General features: G+C 47.0%; 1 protein-coding gene across 1 annotated transcript in view; it reads right to left on the reverse strand.

Moving 5' to 3' along the window:
• The window catches only part of zc3h3 (zinc finger CCCH-type containing 3), a 104,119-nt gene that overhangs the window by 31,651 nt on the left and 57,324 nt on the right, over positions 1–15,144 (reverse strand). Inside the window, exon 4 of the mRNA XM_039002771.1 lies at positions 13,968–14,118. Within this exon, the coding sequence (XP_038858699.1) occupies positions 13,968–14,118 (151 nt within the window). The remainder of the gene's footprint in view (positions 1–13,967; positions 14,119–15,144) is intronic.

A 15,144-nucleotide genomic window follows, 5' to 3' on the forward strand; every position in this document is an offset into this window, starting at 1 on the left:
GTGATGGGGATAAATTGCACTGGCCTGTCACTTGTGTTTGGGTGGGATTGGGGCTGGTGTGCATGGCGCAGGTCATCATTTACTGCTGGACTTCAAATGGGCTGGAAATGTGTTTGGAGCCAGAGTTCCTGACTCCCATTACAGAGAACAGAGAGGGGACCCACACTCACACACTACAACTAGCTCTACACTACACACTCAGAGACAAGCACACACACACAACCAAAACAATGGTCACACAATGACAGGTCCATGCAGTGGGGAGTCTGCGTGTAGCAGAGAAAAGAAAGAAGGTACATCACAGATCCCCAGTTAGCTCCCTTTCTCCCTCTACCACACCGGGCCATAACTCACCAGCAGAGACACTCAGTTTCACAAATACAAGATCAGTGTGTGCCCTACACAGGGCAACTGGAGCCAAGGGAGTCGTAATGGTGGCTAATGTAGGAGCAGTGACTGGCTCCCAGGGTAGCTTTAGCAGGGCCCCACAGCCAGGGGAGCCATCGTGGAGGTTAATGTGGATATGACATGAACACTTAACATAGACAGCAGTTAACCCTGACACATGGTGCAGGATAAGGGAGGGGTGAGGGAGCATTGGGGAAAATGTCAATGTGTGTGGAAGTGTGTGGTTGAGTGTGTATGAGTAAACGTGTGTGTGTGCATGTGTTCATACAGTTTGAGAGAATGTGTGTGTCTATAGCCTATACAAGAGAGTGTCTGCATGAGTGTGTTTGTGTGTGTGCGTGCGTGCGTGTGTGTGTTTATGTGTATGCATGCGTGTGTGTGTTTATGTGTATGCATGCGTGTGTTTGCATGTAATTGAGTATAATTTGAGGTATGCAGCTGTCTGAATGAGTTCCCCCCCTCCAGCACAACATCATTACTGATAACAGTCTCTGTGGGACCATATTAACTTCTATACACCACCCCTACTATCACCATGTAATCTCCCTATTAATGAGAGAGATGAGGAGAGAGGGAAGGAGGATGGAAGGGAGTGAGAGAGACGGAGAGAGGCTGGAAGTGAGAGAGACGGAGAGAGGCCGGGAGTGAGAGAGACGGAGAGAGACCGGGAGTGAGAGAGACCGGGAGTGGGAGAGAGGCTATGAGTGAGAGGCCGAGAGGGGCTGGGAGGGAGCAAGGCCGAGAGGGAGAGAGGCCGTGAGGCACGGGAGGCCGTGAGGAAGAGAGGGCCGGGAGGAAGAGAGGGCCGGGAGGAAGAGAGGGCCGGGGGGAAGAGAGGGCCGGGGGGAAGAGAGGGCCGGGAGGAAGAGAGGGCCGGGAGGAAGAGAGGGCCGGGAGGAAGAGAGGCCCGGGAGGAAGAGAGGCCCGGGAGGAAGAGAGGCCCGGGAGGAAGAGAGGCCCGGGAGGAAGAGAGGCCCGGGAGGAAGAGAGGGCCGGGAGGAAGAGAGGGCCGGGAGGAAGAGAGGCCCGGGAGGAAGAGAGGCCCGGGAGGGAGAGAGGCCGGGAGGGAGAGAGGCCGGGAGGGAGAGAGGCCGGGAGGAAGAGAGGCTGGGAGGTCCGGGAGGGAGAGAGGCTGGGAGGTCCGGGAGGGAGAGAGGCTGGGAGGTCCGGGAGGGAGAGAGGCCGGAACAAAATTCACAGAGAAATGTGATACATCTGTCATTCTCATTTCTCATTGAAAGTCTAAAAAGCGGTAGATCTCTTCTATGTGCGCTATTTTTATGCTATATTTCACAGCAGTTTAAATGGTACAATGATTTTCTACACTATTCTTGCTTGTTTTGTCATATAAACTGAAATTAGGCAAACTATTAGATCTTAGCAACCAGGAAATAGTGGAGTGATTTCTGCATAGCGCATCTTTAACCACAATCATTCACATTACTTTAATAACATATTTCAGTTGTGTATATTACATTTATTTTATTTGATGACTATTATTTCATTCCAACATCTCATCTCTATAGAGCTGCTTCCTATGCTGTCTGACAAGATCACTTTTTTAGTAGTAAATAAGGCATATTTTTATGACTGCTGAATACTAACTATCAATTACTTAGATCATGTATTTTCAGGTAGAGATACCTCACGAAGCAACTGCTCTTTATCCCTATCGATCACGTCTTCTTGGATTATGGTCATTGTAGTTAATTACCACGTTTTTTTTTGCGCCAAAACTACTGTATGCCAAATATTGGCCTGTTGGAAACTACAACTCCCTACTACATCGCACAGTTTGGGCTTGATCTGATTTATCTCTAGAGAAACTGCAGTTAGAAAAATGTGCATTGAGCTAAAAAATTAAAAAACGACATGGAATTCAAATAATTGAACAGACAATTAGCTGTTTAAAAACTGAAAAATAACCGGTTTCGGTTAATCGCTCAGCACTAGCCCCAAGTGATACAACTATCCTAGAAAAGAGAGGGAGAACAGTTAGAGAAAGAGCAGCAGTGTCTCTTTATCCTCTCTTCTCTCTCCTTGACCTGTTCCCCGTGTTGCCCTTGACCCCCCAGCAAGAGATCTGTTATCAGAGCTCCTCTAGGTCTGTCTGCCACTGTCTGACAGCACGCTCGTTTCAGGGTGGAGCCCTTTCACAGCTACGCCGATATACCACTCTGTCCCCCTAGGCCTGGGACACACACTCTCTGCATACACATCATCTCAATCACCATGGTGATTCTTTAATGAGACAAACAATGAGGCAGAATGATGGGAGGTGTATTAGTGGGGACAAGAGAGATTCAGAGCTGGTGTGTGTGTGGGGGGGAGTATGTGTGTGTGTGTGTGTGTGGGGTGGGGGGAGTATGTGTGTGTGGGGGGGGGGGTGGGGGTGGGAGTATATGTGTGTGGGGGGGGTGGGGGTGGGAGTGTGTGTGTGGGGGGGGGGGGGGGGGAGTATGTGTGTGTGGGGTGGGGGGAGTATGTGTGTGTGGGGGGGTGGGGGTGGGGGTGGGAGTATGTGTGTGTGGGGGGAGTGTGTGTGTTAGACATAAAGCAGATATTTATTTACAGCCCAGGTAGATTGACCCCATAGACCATGATCCCACAGGGTTATAGGTGGTAAGTGGAGAGGGGAGGAAATAGAGAGCAAAGAGGGAGAGAAGAGGGGTGGAAATAGAGAGAAAAGAGAGAGTGAAGAGAGAGGAGGGGAGGAAAGAGAGAGAAGAGAGAGGAGGGGAGGAAAGAGAGAGAAGAGAGAGAGGGGAGGAAAGAGAGAGAAGAGAGAGAGGGGAGGAAAGAGAGAGAAGAGAGAGAGGGGAGGAAAGAGAGAGAAGAGAGAGAGGGGAGGAAAGAGAGAGAAGAGAGAGAGGGGAGGAAAGAGAGAGAAGAGAGAGAGGGGAGGAAAGAGAGAGAAGAGAGAGAGAGGAGGGGAAGAAAGAGAAAAGAGAGAGGAACTCCCTTGTGATTATATTCTGAGTGTTTGCATGCCTGTGTGTGTGTCTGTGTGTGTGTGTGTGTGTCTGTGTGTGTGTGTGTGTGTGTGTGTGTGCCACTCTCACCATGCGCGACACACAGATGAAGGAAAGAGCGATTCAGCACTACTACTGCTGTTGATGAATGATCTGACTTTTGTTTTGGTGACAGGGAAGAATTTGGGGGTCGCGCAAGTGCTCTGAATAATGCTGCTCTGTTCTGTTCTGTTGGCCTGCAGCGAAAGCATTAGTAAGCTCATATTGGAAAAACAGTTACCCTTGGAACAGACTGAGCAGCACAAACAGTCATCTAGCCAATTCCTACAGCGAGGAGAGGAAGACTACACTCTGCCTAAAGCCATGCAGTTACAATGGTCCTAAACACGCATTAAGACAATGAAATCTACACTAACCACATGAGTGTAAGGGACTACTCTGAGCAAAACAACATCAAATGAAGAGAAAGCAATCAGAAAGCTGGAGAAGACCCCAGGTATTGATGACAGCGTATCTGTGTAAGAGAGAGGGAAGACTAGAAGAGTGTGAATGAGAAGTAAAAACGTGAGAACAGAAAGTAAGAAGGGGTAGGTGAGAATGTGATGATGGATCTGATAAGTAGTGAGTAGAGTAGTACATTACGGTATGAGAAGGGAGGAGTGTGAGTAAGTGATGATGGATCTGATAAGTAGTGAGTAGAGGAGTACATTGCGGTATGAGAAGGGAGGAGTGTGAGTAAGTGATGATGGATCTGATAAGTAGTGAGTAGAGGAGTACATTACGGTATGAGAAGGGAGGAGTGTGAGTAAGTGATGATGGATCTGATAAGTAGTGAGTAAGGAGTACATTACGGTATGAGAAGGGAGGAGTGTGAGTAAGTGATGATGGATCTGATAAGTAGTGACTAGAGGAGTACATTGCGGTATGAGAAGGGAGGAGTGTGAGTAAGTGATGATGGATCTGATAAGTAGTGAGTAAGGAGTACATTGCGGTATGAGAAGGGAGGAGTGTGAGTAAGTGATGATGGATCTGATAAGTAGTGAGTAGAGGAGTACATTGCGGTATGAGAAGGGAGGAGTGTGAGTAAGTGATGATGGATCTGATAAGTAGTGACTAGAGGAGTACATTACGGTATGAGAAGGGAGGAGTATGAGTAAGTGATGATGGATCTGATAAGTAGTGAGTAGAGGAGTACATTACGGTATGAGAAGGGAGGAGTGTGAGTAAGTGATGATGGATCTGATAAGTAGTGAGTAGAGGAGTACATTGCGGTATGAGAAGGGAGGAGTGTGAGTAAGTGATGATGGATCTGATAAGTAGTGAGTAAGGAGTACATTACGGTATGAGAAGGGAGGAGTGTGAGTAAGTGATGATGGATCTGATAAGTAGTGAGTAAGGAGTACATTGCGGTATGAGAAGGGAGGAGTGTGAGTAAGTGATGATGGATCTGATAAGTAGTGAGTAAGGAGTACATTGCGGTATGAGAAGGGAGGAGTGTGAGTAAGTGATGATGGATCTGATAAGTAGTGAGTAGAGTAGTACATTGCGGTATGAGAAGGGAGGAGTGTGAGTAAGTGATGATGGATCTGATAAGTAGTGAGTAAGGAGTACATTACGGTATGAGAAGGGAGGAGTGTGAGTAAGTGATGATGGATCTGATAAGTAGTGAGTAGAGTAGTACATTGCGGTATGAGAAGGGAGGAGTGTGAGTAAGTGATGATGGATCTGATAAGTAGTGAGTAGAGGAGTACATTGCGGTATGAGAAGGGAGGAGTGTGAGTAAGTGATGATGGATCTGATAAGTAGTGAGTAAGGAGTACATTGCGGTATGAGAAGGGAGGAGTGTGAGTAAGTGATGATGGATCTGATAAGTAGTGAGTAGAGGAGTACATTGCGGTATGAGAAGGGAGGAGTGTGAGTAAGTGATGATGGATCTGATAAGTAGTGAGTAGAGGAGTACATTACGGTATGAGAAGGGAGGAGTGTGAGTAAGTGATGATGGATCTGATAAGTAGTGAGTAGAGGAGTACATTGCGGTATGAGAAGGGAGGAGTGTGAGTAAGTGATGATGGATCTGATAAGTAGTGACTAGAGGAGTACATTGCGGTATGAGAAGGGAGGAGTGTGAGTAAGTGATGATGGATCTGATAAGTAGTGAGTAGAGGAGTACATTGCGGTATGAGAAGGGAGGAGTGTGAGTAAGTGATGATGGATCTGATAAGTAGTGAGTAAGGAGTACATTACGGTATGAGAAGGGAGGAGTGTGAGTAAGTGATGATGGATCTGATAAGTAGTGAGTAGAGTAGTACATTGCGGTATGAGAAGGGAGGAGTGTGAGTAAGTGATGATGGAACTGATAAGTAGTGAGTAGAGTAGTACATTACGGTATGAGAAGGGAGGAGTGTGAGTAAGTGATGATGGATCTGATAAGTAGTGAGTAGAGGAGTACATTGCGGTATGAGAAGGGAGGAGTGTGAGTAAGTGATGATGGATCTGATAAGTAGTGAGTAGAGGAGTACATTACGGTATGAGAAGGGAGGAGTGTGAGTAAGTGATGATGGATCTGATAAGTAGTGAGTAGAGTAGTACATTGCGGTATGAGAAGGGAGGAGTGTGAGTAAGTGATGATGGATCTGATAAGTAGTGAGTAGAGGAGTACATTGCGGTATGAGAAGGGAGGAGTGTGAGTAAGTGATGATGGATCTGATAAGTAGTGAGTAAGGAGTACATTGCGGTATGAGAAGGGAGGAGTGTGAGTAAGTGATGATGGATCTGATAAGTAGTGAGTAGAGGAGTACATTACGGTATGAGAAGGGAGGAGTGTGAGTAAGTGATGATGGATCTGATAAGTAGTGAGTAGAGGAGTACATTGCGGTATGAGAAGGGAGGAGTGTGAGTAAGTGATGATGGATCTGATAAGTAGTGAGTAGAGGAGTACATTACGGTATGAGAAGGGAGGAGTGTGAGTAAGTGATGATGGATCTGATAAGTAGTGAGTAGAGGAGTACATTGCGGTATGAGAAGGGAGGAGTGTGAGTAAGTGATGATGGATCTGATAAGTAGTGACTAGAGGAGTACATTGCGGTATGAGAAGGGAGGAGTGTGAGTAAGTGATGATGGATCTGATAAGTAGTGAGTAGAGGAGTACATTGCGGTATGAGAAGGGAGGAGTGTGAGTAAGTGATGATGGATCTGATAAGTAGTGAGTAAGGAGTACATTACGGTATGAGAAGGGAGGAGTGTGAATAAGTGATGATGGATCTGATAAGTAGTGAGTAGAGTAGTACATTGCGGTATGAGAAGGGAGGAGTGTGAGTAAGTGATGATGGATCTGATAAGTAGTGAGTAGAGTAGTACATTACGGTATGAGAAGGGAGGAGTGTGAGTAAGTGATGATGGATCTGATAAGTAGTGAGTAGAGGAGTACATTGCGGTATGAGAAGGGAGGAGTGTGAGTAAGTGATGATGGATCTGATAAGTAGTGAGTAGAGGAGTACATTACGGTATGAGAAGGGAGGAGTGTGAGTAAGTGATGATGGATCTGATAAGTAGTGAGTAGAGGAGTACATTACGGTATGAGAAGGGAGGAGTGTGAGTAAGTGATGATGGATCTGATAAGTAGTGAGTAGAGGAGTACATTGCGGTATGAGAAGGGAGGAGTGTGAGTAAGTGATGATGGATCTGATAAGTAGTGAGTAGAGGAGTACATTGCGGTATGAGAAGGGAGGAGTGTGAGTAAGTGATGATGGATCTGATAAGTAGTGACTAGAGGAGTACATTGCGGTATGAGAAGGGAGGAGTGTGAGTAAGTGATGGGAGAAAGAAGAGAGCGTAGCAGCCTTTATTGCCTTGTCTCCCTCATCCTCTACTGATCAATACAGGAGCACTAAACGAGATGAGACCAGGGCACAACAGACCAGGTTGTGTGTGTGCGCGCGCGCCCGCGTGTCTCAACAGTAGTTCAAAATAAACAATCAACCATTATTAAACCCCAAAGAAAATTGAGAAGATGATAGTGAGCTAGAGGAAAAGGGTGAATGAGCATGGAGAATATGGATATGGAGACAGGGAAACATAGGAAGAGGATGAAAACAGAGAAGATGAGAAGGAGAAAAACTAACGAGAGACAAATGGACAGACAAACAAAAATAAATATGGGCAGCAATAGAAAGATGCAGAGGGAAAGAGAGAAAGAAAGAGAAAGTGTGAGGGAGGTAACTAAGCGACAGAGTAGGAGAGAAAAGGAGAGAAGGCTGGAGCGAGGAAGGGAGGGCAGTAATTTATCCTGGGGTGAGCTGCATGCTTTACGGCTTTCTTAATTCAACTCCTGCTACTATTAATGGACTTAATGTTGAGATGATATCTATTTTCTGGTGGTGGGGGCTAAAATACGACAACCATTCACCCCCCCACCCAGACTCCCCCAGCACTCAATCAACCACAATGCCCATTACTGCTGACACCACACTGAGGACCACATGACATGCTTGGTAGGGGATGGGTCACTTCCCTGGTCCTAGGTGGGAGACCAAAAGAAGACAGAGAGAGGGGACTAAAGGGTGACAGGGGAGCTCAGATAGGTAAGAGGGAGGTGCCCACTGCCCATGTGTGGCTGGTGCTGGTCACTCTTTGCCAAAGGCATCAAGCCCCACCTTAGAAATGAGAATTAACCATATTTAGTCCCACAGCGACATGATGAGTGCGAGGCTACAGCTTGGGAATCTCTAAAGGACAATTAGGACCTTCCCCTGGGGTTCTTGAGCTCTGGCAAAACCAATCAGGACCTTCCCTGTAGCTCTGGCAGAACCAATTAGGACCGTCCCCTGGGGTTCTGGAGCTCTGACAGAACCAATTAGGGTCTTCCCCCCCTGGGGTTCTGGAGCTCTGGCAGAACCAATCAGGACCTTCCCCTGGGGTCCTGGAGCTCTGGCAAAACCAATTAGGACCTTCCCCTGTGATTCTGGAGCTCTGGCAGAACCAATTAGGACCTTCCCCTGGGGTTCTGGAGCTCTGGCAGAACCAATTAGGACCTTCCCCTGGGGTTCTGGAGCTCTGGCAGAACCAATTAGGACCTTCCCCTGGGGTTCTGGAGCTCTGGCAGAACCAATTAGGACCTTCCCCTGGGGTTCTGGAGCTCTGGCAGAACCAATTAGGACCTTCCCCTGGGGTTCTGGAGCTCTGGCAGAACCAATTAGGACCTTCCCCTGGGGTTCTGGAGCTCTGGCAGAACCAATTAGGACCTTCCCCTGGGGTTCTGGAGCTCTGGCAGAACCAATTAGGACCTTCCCCTGGGGTTCTGGAGCTCTGGGAGAACACACCACCACCTGCTCCTGAAAACACTGAATCCTTAGGACACTGATGATGACTGGGTGAGTGTGTACGATGAGACTGAAGCCTTAGGACACTGATGATGACTGGGTGAGTGTGTACGATGAGACTGAAGCCTTAGGACACTGATGACTGGGTGAGTGTGTACGATGAGCTAGAGATGGGGTAGTTCTAGTCAGTGGAGGGGTACGATGAGCCAACAGAGCTATAGATAAAAGGTTCAGGGGTGTTAGAGAATCAGACAGATTAAGGTAGGGAGGCGATGTAAGGAGGGCGGGGGGTACAAAGGACAGGAGGGGGAGGAAGAGTGGGGTACATAGGACAGGAGGGGGGTCTGGGGAGAACCTCTTCTCTCCCAGGGGACCGGTCCTGTCGCCCCGATCTCCAGACTTGGTGATATTTCACGGGATGTCGCGTGGCTCAAATTGAAAAACCCTTGATGAATCAATATTTACTGCAGCGGCTAAATGAATAGTAATAAGTCACCGGAGGCCCTAAATCTAGTCTAAGCCCCATGCAGCCAGGCCCACTGTTTCATCTACCTCAATCTGAATTACACAAATGAGATTCCACACACAGACACACACGCAGGGGAATTAAGATAACTGTGCAACACACAAAACGGACAAACAGTAAGTAACAGAATCTTCCTAATGGGGAGAAACTACAGCATCTCTCCAAGCTGAAATACAACAGCCATGTGTGTCTATCTCTTCTGAGTTAGTGGCTGTTGTCTCACAGGGCTCCAGACACCTGCAAACACACACCTGCAAACACACACACACACACACACACACACACACACACACACACACACACACACACACACACACACACACACACACACACACACACACACACACACACACACACACACACACACACACACACACACACACACACAGCAAGTGGCCACGACTACAAAGACAAAACACACCCGCACTGCACTCCAACTGAACCCTGTATACTATGAATGTAACAGTGTGTGTGTGAGATATTCAACGGCTTGTAATCTCCTCCCACCACAGCCCATTGTGAGGCTTAGGGAAACAGGGTAGCATTAACACACAAAGGCATTTTAACATGCCTATCACAATAATACATTAACCAACTCCATAACCATATGACCTATTCATTACCAGCGTAATAAAACCATAAGCCTATGTTAATAATCATAATACACCATTAACTGTTTAACTGTCCGTCCCATGGCAAGTAGGTCATGAATAACACATTAACTTATTGCCTGTCGCCCAATAATGACCTCATCATAAACATTCATTAACTCTCCCTCTGTCCCCCAGTTATGACTTCATAACATCTGTAGAACCCTTCCCATCATCTCATTCTATTGCTTCCATCATTCTGTCTCTGGTCTATCGTTCTGTACGCCTCCCTCAGAGAGTGAAAGAAAGACAGAATGGATAAAGAGAAGGGTTAAGTTAGAGCCCTGTAAATCACATGTACATCTCACCCATCACAAGTGCGTATTATGCTAATTAATGTAGCTTTATCTCAGTGGATTTCCCCACTCTAAGAATAAGAGAGCGTGATAGAAAAAAATGAGCGATAAAGAGAAAGGAGAAAGAGAAGAGAGATGGGGGGTGGTTTGCAATGACATGTCCTGTTTCCATTGATCATCCTTGAGATGTTTCTACAACTTGATTGGAGTCCACATGTGGTAAATTCAATTGATTGGACATGACTTGGTCTATACCGGTCTATAAACTCAGCAAAAAAAGAAACGTCCTCTCACTGTCAACTGCGTTTATTTTCAGCAAACTTAACATGTGTAAAAATTTGTGACTAACAGAAATTGAATAATGTGTCCCTGAACAAAGGGGGGTCCAAATCAAAAGTAACAGTCAGTATCTGGTTTGGCCACCAGCTGCATTAAGTACTGCAGTGCATCTCCTCCTCATGGACTGCACCAGATTTGCCAGTTCTTGCTGTGAGATGTTATCCCACTCTTCCACCAAGGCGCCTACCTGCAAGTTCCCGGACATTTCTGGGGGAGGGGGAGGGGGATGGCCCTAGCCCTCACCCTCCGATCCAACAGGTCCCAGATGTGCTCAATGGCATTGAGATCCGGGCTCTTCGCTGGCCATAGCAGAACACTGACATTCCGGTCTTGCAGGAAATCACAAACAGAATGAGCAGTATGGCTGGTGGCATTGTCATGTCAGGATGAGCCTGCAGGAAGGGTACCACATAAGGGAGGAGGATGTCTTCCCTGTAACGCACAGCGTTGAGATTGCCTGCAATGACGACAAGCTCAGTCCAATGATGCTGTGACACACCGCCTCAGACCACGACGGACCCTCCACCTCCAAAAATCGATCCCGCCGCGAGTACAGGCCTCGGTGTAACGCTCATTCCTTCGACGATAAACACGAATCCGACCATCACCCCTGGTGAGACAAAACCGCAACTCGTCAGTGAAGAGAACTTTTTGCCAGTCCTGTCTGGTCCAGCGACGGTGGGTTTGTAACCATATGTCTGGTGAGGACCTGCCTTACAACAGGCCTAAAAGCTCTCAGTCCAGCCTCTCTCAGCCTATTGCGGACAGTCTGAGCACTGCTGGAGGGATTGTGCGTTCCTGGTGTAACTCGAGGATTTGTTGTTGCCATCCTGTACCTGTCCCGCAGGTGTGATGTTCGGATGTACCGATCCTATGCAGGTGTTCTTACACGTGGTCTGCCACTGCGAGGACGATCAGCTGTCCGTCTTGTCTCCCTGTAGCGCTGTCTTAGGTGTCTCACAATACGGACATCCCTGGCTACATCTGCAGTCCTCATGCCTCCTTGCAGCATGCCTAAGGCACGTTCACGCAGATGAGCAGGGACCCTGGGCATCTTTCTGTGTTTTTCAGAGTCAGTAGAAAGGCCTCTTTAGTGTACTAAGTTTTCATAACTGTGACCTTAATTGCCTACTGTCTGTAAGCTGTTAGTGTCTTAACGAAGGGTACCAACAAATTTCTGCAGCATTGAAGGTCCAAGAATACGGTGGCCTCCATCATTTTTTAATGGAAGAAGTTTGGAACCACCAAGACTCTTCCTAGGGCCTTTGTCAGGGAGGTGACAGGGAACCCAATGGTCACTCTGATAGAGCTCCGGAGTTCCTCTGTGGAGATGGGAGAACCTTCCAGAACGACAACCATCTCTGCAGCACTCCACCAATCAGGCCTGCATGGTAGAGTGGCCAGATGGAAGCCACTCCTCAATAAAAGGCACATGACAGCCCTCTTGGAGTTTGCCAAAAGGCACCTAAAGACTCTCAGACCATGAGAAACAAGATTCTATGGTCTGATGAAACCAAGATTGAACTCTTTGGCCTGAATGCCAAGCGTCACATCTGGAGGAAACCTGGCACAATACCTACGGTGAAGCAAGGTGGTGGCAGCATCATGCTGTGGGGATGTTTTGCAGCAGCAGGGACTGGCAGACTAGTCAGGATCGAGGGAAAGATGAACGGAGCAAAGTACAGAGAGAGATCCTTGATGAAAACTTGCTCCAGAGAGCTCAGGACCTCAGACTGGGCCGAAGGTTCAACTTCCAACAGGACAACGACCCTAAGCACACAGCTAAGACAATGCTGGAGTGGCTTCGGGACAAGTCTCTGTCCTTGAGCCCGGACTTGAACCCGATCTAACATGTCTGAAGACCTGAAAACAGCTGTGCAGCGAGGCTCCCAATTCAACCTGACAGAGCTTGAGATGATCTGCAAAGATTAATGGGATAAACTCCCTAAATACAGGTGTGCCAAGCTTGTAGTGTCATACCTAAGAAGAATAGAGACTGTAATCTCTGCCAAAGGTGCTTCAACAAAGTACTGAGTAAAGGGTCTGAATACTTATGTAAACGTGATAGTTTTTTGTTTTTTAATACATTTGCAAAGATTTCTAAAAACTTGTTTTTGCTTTGTCATTATGGGGTATTGTGTGTAGATTGATGAGGGGTAAAAACGATGTAATCAATCATAGAATAAGCCTGTAATGTAAGAAACTGTGGAAAAAGAGACGGGGCCTGAATACTTTCCTAATGCACTCTATATACATTACATGACCAAATGTATGTGGACACCTGCTCGTCGAACATCTCATTCCAAAATCATGAACATTAATATGGAGTTGGTCCCCTTTGCTGCTATAACAGCCTCCACTCTACTGGGAAGGCTTTCCACTAGATATTGTAACATTGCTGCGGGGACTTGCGTCCATTCAGCCACAAGACCATTAGTGAGGTCACTGATGTTGGGTGATTTGGCCTGGCTCGCAGTCGGCGAAGGTGTTGGATGGGGTTGAGGTCAAGGCTCTGTGCAGGCCAGTCAAGTTCTTCCACACTGATCTCGGCAAACCATTTCTATATGGACCTTGCTTTGTGCATGGGGGCATTGTCATGCTGAAACCGGAAAGGGCCTTCCCCAAACTGTTGCCACAAAGTTGGAAGCATAGAATCGTCTAGAATGTCATTGTATGCTGTAGCGTTAAGATTTCCATTCACTGAAACTAAGAGGCCTAGGCCGAACCATGAAAAACATCCCCAGACCATTATTCCTCCTCCACCAAACTTCTCCTGGCATCCGCCAAAACGACAGATTGTGAAGCGTGATTCATCACTCCAGAGAATGCGTTTCCACAGCTCCAGATTCCAATGGCGGGGAGCTTTACACCACTCCAGCAGATGCTTGGCATTGCGCATGGTGATCTTAAGCTTGTGTGTGGCTGCTCGGCCATGGAAACCCATTTAATGAAGCACCTGACGAACAGTTCTTGTGCTGACGTTGCTTCCAGAGGCAGTTTGGAACTCGGTATTGAGTGTTGGAACTGAGGACAGATGATTTTTACACGGGACGCGCTTTCGTACTCTGTGGTCCCGTTCTGTGAGCTTGTGTGGCCTACCACTTCGTGGCTGAGCCATTGTTGCTCATAGACATTTCCACTTCACAATAACAGCACTTACAGTTGACCGGTGCAGATCAAGCAGGGAAGAAATTTAACAAACTGACTTGTTAGAAAAGGTGGCATCCTATGACGGTGCCACGTTAAAAGTCACTGAGCTCTTCAGTACGGGCCATTCTACTGCCAATATTTGTCTATGAAGATTGCATGGCTGTGTGCCCAATTTTATACACCTGTCAGCAACAGGTATGGCTGAATAGCCAAATCCATTCATTTGAAGGGGTGTCCACATACATTTGCATATATAGTGTATCATGTGGTTCACTGTTTATGTATCTGCGAGTGAGTGTGTGTGTTACCTGGCCGTCTGGATCCTCTTAGCTCTCCAAGAGAGGGTGTGGCTATAGTTGGCTGTGTTTGCGTTGTCTCCACCCAGGCGTGTCTCTATCTTATAGCGGGTCCTGAACACCCTCTGAAACGCCTGGCTACGCAGGGTCGGGAAGGCGGGACCTGGGGAGGAAAGAATTGACAGATCAAGAAACCAATACAGGACAGCATATGCACACGCCAATTTAAAAGGTACAACATGCCCATGCACCACTGAGGGATTAGCTGGCAAGCCTGTGTTTAGAGTGTTGACAGATACAACAGCATCCATAGACAGACACCGACACATTTTTGTCTCCGTGAGACTTCTGATTAGATGATTTTTCTCCACCTCTCCTTCTAGAAGTCCTACAACTCAGTAGCAAGCAGGTGTGCTCTTTAACAAGCTTCACATGTAGAGACGGGAGAGAATAATAAAGGAGGAATATATATGAGCCTAATAAATCATAACTCCCCCTCTGCCTCTCTTTAAGTTTCATTCCTTATATCATTTTGTAGATCCATCATAGGAGAGGAGAAAAAAAACTAAAGAATAGGACTGTTTGTTATTTATTTATTTGGGTGTGTATCCATCATATTGCTTTATGATGGCTGAGCTTGGCTGACATGCTGTGCTGGGTAAAGGATGGCATTTGCATCTGCGAGGATCTGAAACCGCTGCTTTACGCCAATTTACCAAACTAGAGGATTTATCAGAGCCAGGAGTTAGGATGTAGCATTCAGGATCAGGCAGTGTACTGTGAAGACTCAGGTAGAGTCTGATGACTGTGGAAGAATGAATAAGACTGATGATTCTAAAGATCGGAGGACTGGGATGAATCCAGCGGAAATAGGATGTCGGGACAGTGGATTCTAATTTTAAAATAACTTTTTGAAATAGACATGTGATGATTTTACAACTGAATCCTATAACTGAAAAACAAAAACATGGTGAAAAAAAGTCTTCCAGCAGAATCTCCCATAAATCACCTTCTGTTCACTCAAGACAAACCCTGAGAACCAGCAGTAGAAAAAGAGTGTGTAGGTGACAGAAACTCTCTCTCATCATCCCTGCTCCCCCTCTCTCGCGCTCCCTCCTTTACCACACATCTCTCACTGTGACGGTGACAATATTGTGTATTCTTAATGACTGAAGAAGGAGAAAGAGAA

The sequence above is a fragment of the Salvelinus namaycush genome, chromosome 10 (assembly GCF_016432855.1).
Source record: "Salvelinus namaycush isolate Seneca chromosome 10, SaNama_1.0, whole genome shotgun sequence".
NCBI lineage: Eukaryota > Metazoa > Chordata > Actinopteri > Salmoniformes > Salmonidae > Salvelinus > Salvelinus namaycush.